Source organism: Limulus polyphemus, unplaced genomic scaffold, assembly GCF_000517525.1.
Source record: "Limulus polyphemus unplaced genomic scaffold, Limulus_polyphemus-2.1.2 Scaffold1174, whole genome shotgun sequence".
Lineage (NCBI taxonomy): Eukaryota > Metazoa > Arthropoda > Merostomata > Xiphosura > Limulidae > Limulus > Limulus polyphemus.
In genome coordinates this window covers 252,854-265,906 of record NW_013666784.1, presented here as the reverse complement: position 1 = coordinate 265,906, position 13,053 = coordinate 252,854, and the positions used below count along the sequence as shown (strand labels likewise).

The 13,053-nt window shown below is 35.2% G+C and overlaps 2 protein-coding genes and 1 non-coding gene across 3 annotated transcripts in view; 1 reads left to right on the top strand and 2 right to left on the bottom strand.

Moving 5' to 3' along the window:
• LOC106462464 (neuron navigator 3-like) overlaps window positions 1-2,414 on the bottom strand; it is a gene marked incomplete at its 3' end in the record, with an annotated part of 58,044 nt that extends 55,630 nt beyond the window's left edge. The window contains exons 1-2 of the mRNA XM_013922390.2: window positions 1,164-2,414; window positions 232-364 (exon numbers count right to left, since the gene is read on the bottom strand). Of these exons, the coding sequence (XP_013777844.2) occupies window positions 232-364; window positions 1,164-2,285 (1,255 nt within the window). The remainder of the gene's footprint in view (window positions 1-231; window positions 365-1,163) is intronic.
• Window positions 2,415-2,441: 27 nt separating this feature from the next.
• LOC106462463 overlaps window positions 2,442-13,053 on the bottom strand; it is an 84,830-nt gene continuing 74,218 nt past the window's right edge. Inside the window, exon 8 of the mRNA XM_022389735.1 lies at window positions 2,442-2,549. Coding sequence (XP_022245443.1) covers window positions 2,442-2,549 — 108 coding nt within the window. The remainder of the gene's footprint in view (window positions 2,550-13,053) is intronic.
• Window positions 7,150-7,222, top strand: Trnar-ucu. The gene has a single exon. It is a non-coding gene; the product is annotated as a tRNA-Arg (tRNA).

Below are 13,053 nucleotides of genomic sequence, written 5' to 3'. Positions count from 1 at the left end.
AAACGCGACATTAATTTCTTGACGACCTAATACTAATTAGTTTGTTCAATGTTTGAGGTTATTAATCTTGTTCAATAGTAGATGTACAAAATAAGTGTTTGTAAAATCAAAATTGAATTGTATACAATTAAAATCAGGATCCGAAACTATAAAAAAAAAGTCCTAAACTCTAGTGATCCTTTTTGGATCACGACATTAAGGATCTTCTAATCACAGGTCATCTATACTTACTTTCGTCATTCTTGTTCAGAATTTTAGATGAAGAACCTCCCGTGTAAGCACAAATAGTGCTAGCATACCGATCACTAAGAGACTGGGCTGAATGGCTGATTGGCGCAAGTAGGAGAGAGGATCGTGGAGAATCCTACAAATAAAAGTTGCTGGCTCATGATAAAAGTGAAAAAATTATTATATCATAAAGACCATACAAAATATTACCGACATAATGCTGTTGAAAGTTTGCTCGACGTAATAATTGAAAATTAACCAAAGTTAAAGATTGTTAAGAGAGTTAAGACTAATAAAAGGTAAATAACTTTTTGTTTTAATTCAATAAAATGGTGTAATATTTATAAAATATTTCCCAGTTTACATGGAACTATAATTAATGTTCATATGTTAATAAAATTAGAAACAAAATGTATTATTTGTCTTATATTGTATTACTAACTCTCTTCCAATTACCAATTTTCTGAGGTTTTGAAAAGTGCCAAAATATGATGATAACTCAGAAAACTATATATATATATAGCACGTGTTTTTAAAATATGCCATGATATAACTGTGAAGCCTATATTATAAGGATATATAGATAATTAGTAAATTTCATTCACCATGGCTTCCAGACGACAAGAATGACGCATAGTGATAGTTAATGAATTTTCCTCATTACAGATTCCAGAGGACAACGATGATGTGTGGTAAAAGTTAACGAATTTCTCTAGTTATGGATTCCAGATGACAAGAATGACGTATGATGATACTTAATAAATTTACCTGATTTTAGATCACAGATGACAAGGATGATGTATGGTTGTAGTTAATGAATTTTTCTCATTATTGATTCCAGATGACAATGATGATGTACGATGATACTTAGTGAATTTACCTGATTTTAGATCCCAGATAACAAGATGATGTTTGGCGATATTTAATGAATTTACCTGGTTAGGGACTCTAGTTGATAAAGGTTTCATAAACTCGTCTTCAATCTGACCATCACTACTCAAGTTTCGTGAAATTGCTCCAGAACGCACTGACCCAGCAGTCGCACCTTCACTGTAGCGGATCCAAGCGCAAGGGTTTTCTATCGAAGTAAACGATTGGTTTCTAGTGTCCCCTTCGCCGTGCTTTATTCGAGACGATAATCTTGGTGGATTTGGAGAGCGTTCTTTCGTTGAAGGCTGGATCCAAGACATCATGACGTTGTCTGAAGAAGGCGTTGAAACAGCACTTCGACTGCCTCTATGCTCAGGTTCACGTAGGCTTAAAGTCGATGACATGAAAGCATAATTTTTGGATATTGTTTCAAATCTGTCAGAGTGTGTTGGTGAACCAAACAAGTATTGATCATTTACAATGGTATCTGTATAGGCGGAAACATTCTCTGTTGTCTTTTCTTTACTCCCTTTACAAACTGCATCTAGTTTGTAAGAAAGAAGACCGGTTTTAGGAATATTCAAAGACTGAGTACTTGTAATACTTCCACCAAAACTACCGAACCGACTAGATTCATTTATTTGGTATCCTCCCATCACCTTATCAAAATAATTCTTCTTCCAGCTATTGGATCCTTGATCTCTGGAATTATAAATGTTTTCTCTATCTTTAGATAAAACACTCGGAGTACTTGCCGGCCTCTTACTTTGTCCTAAAGTAAGTCCAGAGACGGCTGATGACCGGGAACTTTGAAACTTTCGCATGTCTTCATAATGTTGCGACAAGCGCTCTGAAGAAACTTTATGACTGGTAATCTTGCCACTTTGATAACCAGAATAATCATGATCAATCAAATCAGGTTGTTTAGTTTCTTCAGAGCTGGCAGTCAGAATCTTTTGCTTGGACTTTTGTTCATCGCAGCTGCTGTATTTATCAAAAAGTTCATTGTAGGTATCATTCTTTCTGTTGATGGTGAGATACTTTCTTCCTCTGCTTCTATCAGCTTCAATGTCTCTGTTTCGAACCCGGTCGTGACCCAGTGTTCCTTCTGCACTCCGAGACTGTTGCGTGTAACGTTTCCAAGCGCTAGAAGACATTTGATGGAAGGCGCTGGATTCTGTCTGCATTGAGTTGTCAGTCTTCTTGACGTTAGTCGCTGTGCCACTTGAAGTGCTCCTTGCGTGAACATCATTTCTTTCCCAACGCTACTTGGCCTTTCACTGGAATCTCTAGATGACAGAACACTCTTAAATGGAGGTTCATCACGTTGTGTTTGTTTTAAATTATTGCACCCTTTCGTCTCTGAACTCACTGAAGACCCCATCTGGTAGTCGCTGAAGTCCACTAGAATGTCGTTGTTTCCACTGCTGATGGAACTGATATCTTCGAGACTGTAAATAGAAGTGCACGTTAAAATAAATCTTATGTTTTTAAAATTTTGTTTGTTGTCTTTACCTAATGACTTTTTACTCTTGAATGCATAAAAGGAAAGAAAAAAGCAATAATTATGAGATGAGATGACTTGTGCAACTAAGTTCGGGATACTCTCTCATACCCATAGAGGAAGGGAATGTTCGTTAATTTCTTACAATGTTTTCTCTGTATAACCACATAGTGGTGCCAAAAAAGTGACTACACAGGCGAAACTTTAAATGGATCTTTATTTTGTTTTTTACCAGCTCAAAATATTATTACTCTATTTCTTTGAAAACGATCCCTCATGTGCAAAAAAAAAAAAATGTGTTCAGTAGTTTCTGGCAAAAACAAAACAGCAACAACAGCAAAAAACAACAACGTGTTATGCGCAGAAAAACACACACACACACCTAAAAAAACGTGTAAGTGTTGATGCTAAACTGTTGAACTCATAAAACGAAAAAATGATTCAAAAGTTTCAAATTCGAATCAAAGATTTCTGTGACTTGAAAACAGAAGAGCAGGAACTCGAGTTTCTCGTGTACTGTAATGAAGATATCTTACTGACAGTAAAATAAACAGCAGTCAAAATGTTAATGGTACTATTTAAATCTGAGATCGTTTATGCCACCTAGGGGCACCAAATACGTAAAACTCCTTTTTATATACCGATGTTTCAATAAAGCGCAAGCAAAGTTTTGTAAGTTAGACGCTGATACAATTAGGTGTTTCTTGTTAAATAACTCTTAGTAATCTATAACTATAGGCCCGGCATGGCCAGGTGGTTAGGGCGATCGACTCGCAATCTGTGGGTCGCGAGTTCGAATCCCCGTCACACCAAATATGCTCGCCCTTTCAGCCGTGGGGGTGCTATAATGTGACGGTCAATCCCACTATTCGTTGGTGAAAGAATAGTCCAAGAGTTGGTGGTGGGTGGTGATGACTAGCTGCCTTCCCTCTAGTCTTACACTGCTAAATTAGGGACGGCTAGCGCAGATAGACCTCGTGTAGCTTTGCGCGAAATTAAAAAAAAACAAACTATAACTATATTACATGTAATCGATTTTAATATAATACCTGGCAGGAGAACTGGAAAACATTATGTTCTTCTTTATATTCGATCTCTTCATAATAAACTGGCAGGCATAATAATATTCAGAGCTTTAATATAGGATGAACATCGTTGCTATGGTTATGAAAGGTATAACTATATATACGCCAATATTAGAGCTTTTACTGAACAATACTGATGTTCTAAATCTCGAATTCTTTGACGGGATGATTAATTTGATAATTTACATGGAGATACTGCGTCAAATCGCACAGAGAAAGTTATTCATTTTCAATATTACAGCCTTTGTTTCAAGTATAATTCAATTAACTGAAAACAATACAAGCGAGACTAATAAACGAGGTTTAGAAAATGTGAAAAAAGGCTTGGTTATTGGGAATACTGTTGATAAGGGACTACTTGTAGGAGTGGCCGAGATTATACGGTTTACTTGTGGTATCTAATACGTTTGGAAAGGTATTGATTGCAGTAGAAGTAGGTTGATTATTAATACCGTTGATGATGTAGGTAGGATTAGGTCATGACTTTCATGCCTCTGATAAGGTATCACTCTTGTTGAAAGTGGGTCGTGACTTTGAATGCCTCTGATAAGGTATTACTTGTGGTGAGAGTGGGTTAATGCCTCTGATAAGGTATTGTTTTTGGTGGAAATAGGTTGTGATTTTTAATGCCTTTGTTGAGATATCTTAATGCTTACCTTTCTTAACCACTGTTTGAAGTTATTTTCTAGGTTATTATTCCTAATGTTTACCTTCCTTAATGTATTGTTTGAAGTTATCAACTAGTCATATCATTATTCTAGGTTATTATTCCTAATGCTTACCTTCCTTAATGTATTGTTTGAAGTTATCAACTAGTCATATCATTATTCTAGGTTATTATTCTAATGCTTACCTTTCTTAACCACTGTTTGAAGTTATCGACTAGTCATATCATTATTCTAGGTTATTATTCTTAATGCTTACCTTTCTTAACCACTGTTTTTAGTTATTTACTAGTCATATTATTATTCTAGGTTATTATTCCTAATGCTTATCTTCCTTAATGCATTGTTTAAAGTTATCGACTAGTCATACCATTATTCTAGGTTATTATTCCTAATGCTTATCTTCCTTAATGCATTGTTTGAAGTTATCGACTAGTCATATCATTATTCTAGGTTATTAGTCCTAATGCTTACCTTCCGTAATGCATTGTTTGAAGTTATCGACTAGTCATATCATTATTCTAGGTTATTATTCCTAATGCTTATCTTCCTTAATGCATTGTTTGAAGTTATCGACTAGTCATATCATTATTCTAGGTTATTATTCTTAATGGTTACCTTTCTTAATGCATTGTTTGAAGTTATTTACTAGTCATACCATTACTCTAGGTTATTATGATAAGCTATTATTTGTGATGGGAATGGGTCATAATTTTAATACAGTTGATCAAGAATTACTTGTGGCAAGATTGACTTGTGACTTTTAATTCATCTGATAAGTATTATTTGAAGCGGTAGTGGATTCTGACTTTTAATGCCACTGATAAGGTATTACTTGTGGTGAGAGTGGGTTGTGACATTTAATGCCTCTGAGAAGGTATTACTTGCGGTGAGCGTGGGTTGTGACTTTTAATTCCTGTGATAAGTATTACTTTTGGTAAGAGTGGGTTGTGACTTTTAATGCCTCTGATAAAATATTACTAAAAGTGGGAGTGATTTAATTGTTAATGCCGCTAATAAGGCATTACTAGTGGTGTGAGTGGATTGTGACTTTTAATTCCTCTGAATAATATTACTTGGGGGAAAGTGGGTTGTGACTTTTAATGTCGCTGATAAGGCATTACTTGTGGTAAGAATGGGTTGTGGATTTTAATGCCTCTGATAAGTATTACATTGGTGTGAGTGGGTTGTAACTTTGAATTTCTGTGATAAGTATGGCTGTGGTGAGAGTGGGTTGTGTCTTTTAATGCCTCTGAGAAGGTATTACTTGTGGTAATATTGGGTAGTGACTTTTCATTCTAGTGATATGTATTACTTGTGGCGAGAGTGGATTGTGACTTTTAATGCCTCTGAGAAGGTATTACTTGTGGTAATATTGGGTAGTGACTTTTCATTATACTGATATGTATTACTTGTGGCGAGAGTGGGTTGTGACTTTTAATGCCGCTAATAATACAAAGACTGATGTGACTTCGAGGCTGTTATTAATGTATTCTTCGTTAAAATATCAGAATTAATAGGAAATACAAAATGAGTACTTATATATGATATGAACATGTCTGTATAGATACATACAGAAAACATAGAAACGATATAAGCATGTCTCTATCATTACATATACGTAAAACAGGTGCAAGATTAAAAAGAAATGAGCCGAGTTGGCGTGGGTTTGAGGAAGGAATATAAAAAACAGGAGTTCAACGAAAGAAAGAAAAACAAACGGGAGATATAAGAGAGAAAGGATAAACCGAAAGAGGCGGATAAAGAGGGTACTATGTTGCTATTAAGAAAAAAATCTATTTCTAAATCGATATGTTATTGATTATCATCAATAAAGACCAGTTTGTTATGTTATATTGGTGTGATTCAAATTCTTATAGGAATAAGTACGACGTAAATAAAGTTGATAAAGATAAGACGAGAAATCGAAGAGCAAGTAAAGCACGATCGTAACAAAGTGGTGTCAGAAGTGGGATTCATCAATTCGTTAGGAATCGAAACCCGACAACAAAAGAAGAATTTGAAATTGAAACCACATTATCCAAAGATGAAGAGGTAAGTCAACTGGATGAAGTAGTGAAATCGGGAAAGAGAGTAAGCTTTGCCTGTTTTGTCTTTTATGGTGGTTCAGTTAGTTCTCACTGGTTATAAATTGCATGGCTCATTGTTTAAGAGTAGAGAATTAACATTAGCATGGATGGGAATAGGAAATCTCTGATAAAAAGTTAGTTGGTAAAGAGATGTAGAGATTTTGGTATGACATGTAGTAGCAATTGAAAAAAAAAAAGAGATACGTGAAGCTTTATCTGAGGCGGAAGTGACAATACATTATTTTTCTAACCTTGAACGAGTGGTGTTCGCGAGTTATCATGGTAACAGGTTTAGCACTTGTTAATATACAGTTGGAAAAGAAACGCTTGCATACTGAGATCAAACGCCTGGAAGTAGAAGCTGAGAAAAAGGTTTAGAGCTAGAGTTAGAAGATATGCATAAGCAGAGAAAATTTGAGTTAATGATGAGTGGAAAGCAGGATAATTCTGGTGATAAGACTGAAATGCATGAAAGAAGCATCCATGTGTAGTTGCCTAAATTTTGCGAAAGCGATGTAGACGTATTTTTGTGTTTTTTTAAAAATTAGCGAGAGCACAGGAATGTCAACCACAGGATATGGTGAGAAAACTACTTACTGCGTTACTTAAAAAAGCTTTAGCAACATATAATAAGACTGGGAGCGCAGATTAATTAAAGTATGATGTAGTGAAATAAGCTATTTTAGAGACGTATAAGTTAAGTACGTGTCCCTATAGCGCAGCGGATAGCGCATTGGATTTCTAATCCAAAGGTACCGGGTTCGTTCCCCGGCAGGGATGCCACCAACATTGCCTGGTCCCAAGTCCAGGATGAGAAAGGGCGAGGGTTGGGGGCAGGGCTAGCAACTCCGCACCGTAAAAAACCAACCTGTTAAAAAAAATTACTGCAACAACTTCCGTCGGCGAGGTGTTGTTGGGGCCTTATTATCATTATATGAGTTGAGTCCGGAGACTTATTACAGGAAACTCAGCAAGTTAGAAAAAAGGGCAAAAGAGTTTGGAAGAAGGCTGCATGCGTTGCTAGTTCAATGGATCAAAGGATCTAACTAATTCTTTCTTAGCCGCGTCTAGGTTTTGATCGTCGCGACTCCTATTATCTCTACAAGGATGAAAAAAAATATTGATGTTTCTTAATTCATAACAAAGTTGATATGTGCACCTCTCAGACATCACGAGGACTCAAATATATATATATATAAGGGGGTCGCAACCCACCATTTGAGAAACGCTAATCTAACTTTACTGAAGACGTTGACAAAATTTTAGGTTTTATGTTGCAAGAGCAAATTTCGACAAAATTACCAACACAGTTAGTAATATGGTTAAAAGATTAAACGACAGGAGGCCAGCGAACTCACAAGAGTCAGTGGATCAATATGTAGTGATGAGGAAACAAAGTAGATGAACATCAAGCTAGCATAACTACTTACCGCAAACAAATAAAAGTGGATCAGCGCTTTCCGAGTATTATAATATATTTTTTTTTCCGCGGAGTGATTTTGTAAATAGGAGAGAAATTAAAAATCCTCCGCCAAATTGTTTGATATTTGACCAGACAGAATCAGAAAATTGTGGAAAGAAGGAAGAATGTAATGTGTTGTATTGATGACAGAGAGAAAATTTCAAATAAATATTTGGAAGAAGTGATAATAAATAGGCAAGCCATAAATGTGTTAAGTGATACTTGAGGTTCGAAAACTCTGATGAGGAAAGAGTTAGTGAAAGATAATCAATTCACAGGTGATATATTAAAGTAAATTATGTTTAGCACCACAGCAGGAGAGGCTTGGTATACTGTATCACCAGCTAAAGTCACATTGAAATATCGAACTTTTGAAGTGAAATAGTCGTAGGGTGGCGGATGGTATCCCACATCCAGTTTTGTTTGATAATGAGGTGAGTTGCAAAATACACCAGCAGCAGTGGCAACACGTAACTAAAGTAGCCACATTGCAAATGAGATTAGAGAAAACTTTGAAACAGGGATAGAAGTTAGTGAAGAAATAACTCATCAAATAAATAATACAAATAATGAGGACTTGTAACTACTCTTACAATATGGAATATGGATAGAGAACAAATAATTAAATGACTGTTTGGATAAATGCCGCAGTGAAGCCGTGGTAGAGGAACCGGAACTTAACTCAGGCAAAATTATTATTACTGGCGGGAAGGCGTGTTGTGGCGTAAATGTAATGGAAATGATGAAATAGATGATAGGGACCAAATAGTACCCCCAAAGGAATTTAGACAGACAGTATTAGAGTTAGGATATGATGCAACGTTGGCTGGACATTTAGGCGTAGCTAAAACGAATGATAAAATCAGTAAAAGCTACTAATGAGCGGTTTTATTTGGAGATATATAGACTTATGTAATGAGTTATTTATCCGACATGTCAGCTTGCTGGTAAATATGATATGAAAATAAAAAAAAACAATGGTTCTTTTACGAGTTATTAGTGAACCATTTAATTCCATTAGTACTGACATTATCAGACCGCTTCCAGTAACAGACAAAGGGAATCAATATATTCTGACAGTGGTTGATTCTAGCACTAAATATGTAGAAGTAATAGCACTAGATTCTATAGATGCAGAGAAAATAGCGCGAAATATGACAGTGATATTCCCGCGGGTTGGATTTTTCTGAATAATTCTTATTAGATTTAGACAGCAATTTTCAATCGACACTAATCCAAGAATTGTGGAAGGCAACAAGAGTAAAAATGAAACACTCTAGTATTTGTAGACCCCAAACAAATGGGTGTGTGAGAGAGTAAATGGGACAATTAAGACCATGGGTGATGATACAGGAGAGTTCTGAAGAACTGTGATATGATATTGTCTATTGTTCTCATTTGCATATTGAGAAATCCCCCAAGCTACAACAGAATTATGACCTATTAATATAAATATAGATGTTGGAGGTATCTCACACACCACAAAATTTTAAAAATTCAAAAAACAGCTAATAAGGGATAGAGAAAAAAATCAAATAAAAACAACATTTCACCACTGTTCAGAGGTTGATGGATAACGTCTTATGGGGCTTATGTCAGTCACAGCTTGAATAGATGGCATGGGCATACACGTTAATAATTGAGATGAGCACCTAAGAGTGTTGAAGGAAGTACTAGACACGTTGAGTAAAGCAGGCTCAACAGCAAAACCAGGTAAATAAGGGCTTAGGGTAGACTTCATAAAGTATGTAAGTCACATTGTTGGTAATGGATTGATTTTTCCATGTAAAAATAAACGTAAAAACTATTAAGGATTGGGTGAAACCTACGACAAAGAAAGAAGTTAGATCTTTTCTTAGGATGGTAGGGTATGAGAGGAAGTTTGTTCCCGGGTCTGTGGAAATAGCAGCCCCACTCACAGTGTTAACCTGTAAATTAGAACCAAAACATGTTGTGTGGAATGAGGCCAGTGAGAGGGCTTTTAGGGTTAAAGGAGGCGCTATGTAAAAAAGCAAAACATTTTACAAAGCTATAAGGATACATTAGCCACCACTGTGCAACCTGATGCTTCCGATACAGTTATAAGGATAATGGTGGTTAGTCAAATAAGTGAGAATGGCATGGAACATCCCATGATATATTTAAGAAAAATTACTAGCACACAAGAATGCTTTAGTCACCGCTAAAAAAAAAGAAAGTGCTTGACAATCGTATGGTGGCTTGACAGGTTAAGACCTTTTCTGTTAGGGTAAAGCATTTGTCGTGGAAACGGACCGTAACCCTTAAACCTGGTTGTACAGAATGAAAAATGAAAACAGAAAACTACGTTAACGTAGTCTGTTACAACAGGAGTTTAATTTTACAGTAAGTTATAGACCAGCGAGTGGACATCAAAATGCATCTCGTGCTTGAGTTATTAGGGTCAGCCTGTAACCTTGTTCTGACTAAAACTAATATATATTGTATATAGATACGAACTCAAAATCCATTCATCTACGATAAAATGATGTGTGAATGTTTGATTGTCCATATGAAAGGAAGAGTAAAAATTTGTAAACTTAATGGTTTGAACCCTGAACAGTAAAGGTGGAACAGAGAAAAGAGTATTTCCCGATTAATTGGATATATATATATATATATATGAAAGACTGTGAACTGTTTTTAATGTTGTAGTTTGTGTATGTCCTACATATTGTTGATTGCACTTTTTACATTGTATAAGGTAAATGATGTTTTGTGTTCCACAAATGAATTCTTTGGAAAATTTTAAAGTTTCTTTGGTTGTTTTTGTCAGAAAATGAGTCAGTGTTTTTTATGAACTTGCGGGTTTGACAAGGAGTTTTATTGCATGGATTACAACCCTTTTTTGGTGGGATATAGTTCATTTTTGTGTGAACAAGGGTATCTTTTAGAGTTCTGTTTTTTCGGAAGGAGACAACTGGAACTTCAGGAAATATCTGTTTAAGGCGATCGTTAAGTTGTAGAAGATAAAAGTGTGTTTTCAGAATTCGTGAATCTTTTCTAAGTTTAAAGTGACAGGTAATAATAACAGGAATCGTATTTGAAACTTTTGTATTGCTCTGATTTAGGATGTTTTTCCGCTGAGTGTTGTTAGCCTTTTCGATCTGTCTGTCGATTTTGGTATCTTTATATCCTCTTTGTAACATGGTTTGTTTTAGATCCTTGGTGTGTTTTCTGTAGTCTGTTTCATCTAAGCATATTTTCTTTATTCTAAGAACTTGACTGTAGGTAATGTTCTGTTTAGTGTGAGCGGTGTGACAGCTTTTGTAGTGAAGGTATTGTGGACTGTCTGTAGGTTTTTTACGAGTCAGTGTGTAAAATTCCGTCATTTATAAAGACAGTGACGTCAAGAAAGATAATTTAGATAGGCGAGTAATCAAAGTTAAACTTGACTGTTTTGTAAAGGGAGTTTGCATATGAAATAAATTCTTTAAGTGATTTAAGACCGGCTATCTAAATGAAAAATATGTCATTTATGTAACATTTCCATGTATGAGGTTTTACAGGGCTTAGTTGTAAAAGCTGGCTTTCAATACGACCCATAAAAATGTTGGCATAATTGGGAGCCATTTTGGTACCCATTGCAGTACCGTTAACCTGAAAATAATGTGCGTTATTGAATTCGAAGTTGTTCAGAGTTAACACAAGGCTGGCAAGATCAGTTACTGTTTCAGATTCTGATTGGTTAGAAAGATTTAATGTGGACTTTAGAGTTTCTAGTCCGTCATCATGTGGAATATTAGTATAGAAGGAAGAAATATCCATGGTGTAAAGAAGGCTGTTAGGTGGTAACTGTCCGTTGGTATTAATATCTTCTATGATGTTAAGAAATTGAGTAGTATCCTTTATGTAAGAAAGGAAGGTACAGGGAATACATTTTATATGTTGGTTAACAAAAGCGGACAGCTTTTCAGTAGCCATTTTTATGTAATAAATTGTGGGTTGGCCAGGATTGTTTGGTTTCTGTATTTTGGGAAGGAGATAAACTCTACCAGTAAAAGCTTATCTGGGTTTCAAATATTGAAAGGTTTCTTTGTTAATTTTATTGTTTTGGAGATCTTCTTTACGTTTATCAGTTATAGTTTTAATAAACCGATTGCAGAATCATCTGAGAGCTTCTTGTAGAAATTAGTGTCCTCTAGTTGCTTCTGTGATATAGTGATAAACATCAATTTGTTATGTTTACATTGGTAAGAACCAGCTTCTGATAGGTATAAGTACAACCTAATAAAGTTGACGATCGTAACACTTAAATACGATGTAAGCATGTCTCTAACTACACATAGAGTACTTAGATACAATATTAACATGTCTACCTGTCTAAACATAGAGCCCTTAGATACAATATTAACATGTCTATCTGTCTAAACATAGAGCCCTTAGATACAATATTAACATGTCTATCTGTCTATATATAGAATACTTAGACACGATATAAGCATGTCTATAACTACACATAGTGCTCTTAGATACAATATTAACACTTAGATACAAGCACTTAGATACAATATTAGCATGTCTATAATTTCCCAAAGATTACTTGGATACAACATAAAGATCTCTCTATCAATATACACAGAATGCCTAGATATGATATCAACATGTCTATAATTACACATGCAGTACTTACATACGACATGATTATGTCTCTATTACTACACATAAAACAATTAGATGCGATAGAAATACCTCTTTATAACAACGTAATGTATTATGACTGAAAGTCATAAGCTCAAGGGTTTTTGATATGTTGGAGATCTTTCTTCTTCTTTAGGAGAAGGAAATATAAGAGGACATTACGTAGATACAGAGAACCTTAATACGGTATACAGAGAATCTTGATACGGTATACAGAGAACCTTGATACGGTATACAGATCAATTAAATACATTATAAATGTTTTTCCATAACTACACAATATGCGTAAATTATATATCAGCAAATCTTCATGATTACATAGAAGTAGTTAGATATACATTACTTAGATAAGTACTATACAAGGATTATCTAACCAAAAACACCTTAGGTGTGAAAAAAAAGGTGCGTCTCAAAGAGGATTGAGCGTGCGACCTAAAGGAATGAAACCAAAATTGGCGGCCAAACTGGTAGCTACACTTATAGCATTGAT